This window comes from Neltuma alba, unplaced genomic scaffold, assembly GCF_004799145.2.
Source record: "Neltuma alba isolate B1F8T4 unplaced genomic scaffold, ASM479914v2 tig00011339_pilon, whole genome shotgun sequence".
In the NCBI taxonomy this organism is placed as follows: Eukaryota; Viridiplantae; Streptophyta; class Magnoliopsida; order Fabales; family Fabaceae; genus Neltuma; species Neltuma alba.
In genome coordinates, this window is record NW_021636041.1 from 20,684 (window position 1) to 24,295 (window position 3,612).

At 37.0% G+C, this 3,612-nt stretch overlaps 1 protein-coding gene across 1 annotated transcript; it reads left to right on the forward strand.

The window, feature by feature from the left end:
* Nucleotides 1-815: 815 nt before the first annotated feature.
* LOC114712161 (ubiquitin-NEDD8-like protein RUB2) lies at nucleotides 816-3,141 on the forward strand. The gene is made up of 3 exons (XM_028896625.1): nucleotides 816-1,000; nucleotides 2,018-2,277; nucleotides 2,884-3,141. Exons 1-3 carry the CDS (start codon nucleotides 908-910, stop codon nucleotides 2,993-2,995), a joined length of 465 nt encoding a protein of 154 aa, XP_028752458.1. The 5' UTR covers nucleotides 816-907; the 3' UTR covers nucleotides 2,996-3,141.
* The last annotated feature ends 471 nt before the right edge of the window (nucleotides 3,142-3,612 follow it).

A 3,612-nucleotide genomic window follows, 5' to 3' on the forward strand; every position in this document is an offset into this window, starting at 1 on the left:
TGACAACATCAAATTACTATTTTTCTGCATAATTAACTTCTATAGCAGCTGCTTAAGCACAATTTATTCATTTCCTCTTATTCCTACCTTCTCTAAGTTCCTTCAAAAGCGTATGACAGTAAATCTTCATCCATTTTCACCCACTTTTCAAAAAGTACAAACACTGAATGTTTAACAACTTAAAAGAAGAAGATAATAACAATTTCTTTCTAAAATCAAATGTACTATTGGATTTTTTCTCACTCACTGCCTACTTACCCATTCATTTCAATACCTATTTCTACATATTAACTCATCACAATCCATTAGTGCTCACCAACTTAGATGGAAAAAAAAAAACAAAAATTTTGAAAATAAAATTTTACTTCACACACCAAGCACCAATAACTATGAGGACGCAACACTGTAGGGTAGAGTTGGGATGGCAATGGACTTAACAGAATGATTGTAGCAGTGCCGATGGAACACAACCAAAAGCTAGAGGATGGAGTGATGTTTTCAGACAGGAGCTTTAGTGAGCAATCCGTCAAATTCTTTTCTCCAAGTTTCAAACGCAATAAACTTTAAGGGTAATAATGTCTTTTTACTTCAAAAATTAATTTCATTTTATACCTATAAGACTGCCATGAAGTTTCAGATTTTTTTTTAGGATATTTTGAAATAAATTGGCTACGGCAGTTGTCAATTGAAATTCTCCCTAAAAAGAATATTGGGCCGAAGAAGTTCGACCAGTTCTATTGCAAAATGCAAATGGAGGCACAAATTCCCAAACCCATGAAGGCTATGGCTCTCAACGAATCTACGAGGACTCTCTTCCCCCTCGCAAAATTCTTCATTCTCTCTCTCTTCTCTGCACTGTGTCTCTCGCAGCACTTCCTCTTCGCAAACAAGAACCAACCGCAACGAGATGCAGATCTTCGTTAAGACTTTGACTGGAAAGACCATCACTCTTGAGGTTGAGAGCAGTGACACCATCGACAATGTCAAGGCCAAGATTCAGGTTCTCCTTTGCTTTTCCCAGCTCCACTGCCCTTTTTCTTCTGGATAGGGTATTTTTACGATTGCTTTTGAGTGGGATTTTGCTGGAGGTTGAGTGATTTTGGTGATGTTTGATTCCTATTTTGATTCCCCGTTTATACACAAGGCTACCTGATTAATAAGGGTTTTATACTGAATCTGGTTCTTTCCGGGAATGGCATTTAAATGCACAATTCTTGCAAATAAAACCTTTCTATGGAGCGGAAATTATTAGCTTGAATCATTCTTTGGTTTGATTAAAAGCTTGGGCAGTGGGCACTGTGCTGAAGCTCGCCAAATTCATGCCATTGTAGGGTTTTAGAACAACAGTAATCCAGCTTTTGGTTATTTGTTTTTAATATTGGATTCTCTTATATTGTAGGTTATTGTTTGCCACAAATTGTTGCATGGGTGTGTGTAGATTTCATTCCAGAGTGATAGTTTATTCATATTTGTGTTATAGAGGAACTTAAGATGTTCCTTTAATCCCATTCCTGGTCAAGTGAAAATTTAGGTACCATTTGGTGTGAGGAAAATGGAGGGAGGGGGGGGGATTTTAATGAGCTCTGTTTAAAAAACTGGAGAAGTGGGGTTTTGAAATTATAATCAAGACAAGAAGAAATATAAAAGAGTAATAAAAATTAATTAAAAGTTTTTAACCCTACTTTTTTTTTAAAATTTTTTAAATTGAGCTTATAAAAATTTTTCTTCCCTTCCCCTCCTCTCATTTTCTCTCATACCAAATGGACCTGGAAATCACGCACGCGCATACTTGTTTCTTGAAACTTATGTGCATAGTGCTTTTCCTTTGTTACAAGGGGGAGGCAAATTCGGCAGGTAATAGAAATTGACAGATTAATTCTGCCTTGTCCGTGATGTATTTGTGTGTTTTATATGACATCATACAATGCTGATGACTTCACATGAGATTCATAAAACTGTCTTCTATTTTTTAAGTTGCAGGGTTAATTTCTAACTGTGGTGGAACATTTATTTGCAGGACAAGGAAGGTATTCCTCCTGACCAGCAGAGGTTGATTTTTGCTGGCAAGCAGCTGGAAGATGGTCGTACACTAGCTGATTATAACATCCAAAAGGAATCAACGCTTCACTTGGTTTTGAGGCTTAGAGGAGGCACCATGATTAAAGTGAAGACTCTAACTGGAAAAGAAATTGAAATTGACATTGAGCCAACTGATACCATTGACCGAATCAAGGAAAGGGTTGAAGAAAAGGAGGGAATTCCTCCAGTGCAGCAGAGGTTTGCCCTTTCTTCTCCTTAGCATGTTACTTGGACTTGAGCAGTTCACTGAAAATTATTTTACCTGGGGCGATAACTCTTGAATGATAATATTTTACATGAGACTGCAGGCATTTATATGTTTATGATAATCTCTTTCTTTTCATCTCGCACTAAAAGATAATGTGTGAAATATTGGGATATTATTGGTTTATATACAATAAGTTGTCATCTTGTCAATGGCGTGACTTTTGAAAGTGAATTACGTCAGAGCTTTTCTTTGTTTATCCCCCTCTTTTCTTAACAAAACGAATTAATGTAGCATTGGTTTTGTTTGGCTTTGTGAGTCATCTTTTCAATTAAAGATGGGTTGTGCGAAGTTTTCTAATTTAAATTTGTTTGTAATGATTATTCCTTTTCATTAATTTCATCCAGCATTTGGATTAAGAAATTCTAGCAATAACTTCATCATTTGCTTGTTGCTGGTGACGTTTATATAACTCCCATGGATTGTGTGTTCAAATTGTTGCATATGTAGTGTGTGTAATCATGAGCAATTGCGAAATTTAGTTTTCATTATTGCACTAGAAAGATTGGGAATTACACAGCATTTGCTACTTGCTGCAGGCTTATATATGCTGGTAAGCAGCTTGCGGATGACAAGACAGCGAAAGAGTACAACATTGAGGGCGGTTCTGTGCTTCACTTGGTGCTTGCCTTGAGGGGTGGTATCCATTAAGTAGAATGCTCTTCATTTGTGGGAACTCTACTCGTCGAGGCTTTATTATCTGTTGTCGATTGTTAACATCACCTAAAAACGAGAATGGAAGCTCCGACTCAGACTGTCTCTGAAATTCAACGTTTTATAAATTTGCATTGTTCCTAAACTTTATGGCTATCATTGGTGTAGTCCGATTCTAAAATGCTTTCAAACTCCAGTGACCTTGTATCATTAACTTCCGAGCTGTAAACTCATAACCAATAGTTTAGGTACTTAATTTGGTTCAGCGTCCGAGTGACTCTCTCATGGAAGTGCATTGGATGTTTATGTTGGAGACAAAGGTACCTGTCAGACATGGCGAGTGGCGACTCACTGATTGGTAAGGAATTTGGCATCCTGATTGTGAAAAATTCTGTCTCCTTCCCTTTGTTTTTTTTTTTCCCCCTTTGGTTTGCACTCTTCTGTTCTGGGCTCATGTAGCTGCTACGTTATGGGTATTTTGTTATTGTTTTAGCTGCAGAATGTCTCTCTAAATCCTGATCTCAGCTATTATTTGCTGGAAATGGTAATGAGACTAATAAATGGATATTTCACTTGTTCACTAGGCTCTTTTTTCCCCTTTTTGGTCAATTAAC

Excerpts from the sequence above, each read along its gene's own strand:
- LOC114712161 (XM_028896625.1), top strand. The coding sequence starts at position 908 with ATGCAGATCTTCGTTAAGACTTTGACTGGAAAGACCATCACTCTTGAG. Across the intron at positions 1,001-2,017 it reads ATGTCAAGGCCAAGATTCAG|GACAAGGAAGGTATTCCTCC; the intron begins GTTCTCCTTTGC and ends ATTTATTTGCAG. Across the intron at positions 2,278-2,883 it reads ATTCCTCCAGTGCAGCAGAG|GCTTATATATGCTGGTAAGC; the intron begins GTTTGCCCTTTC and ends TACTTGCTGCAG.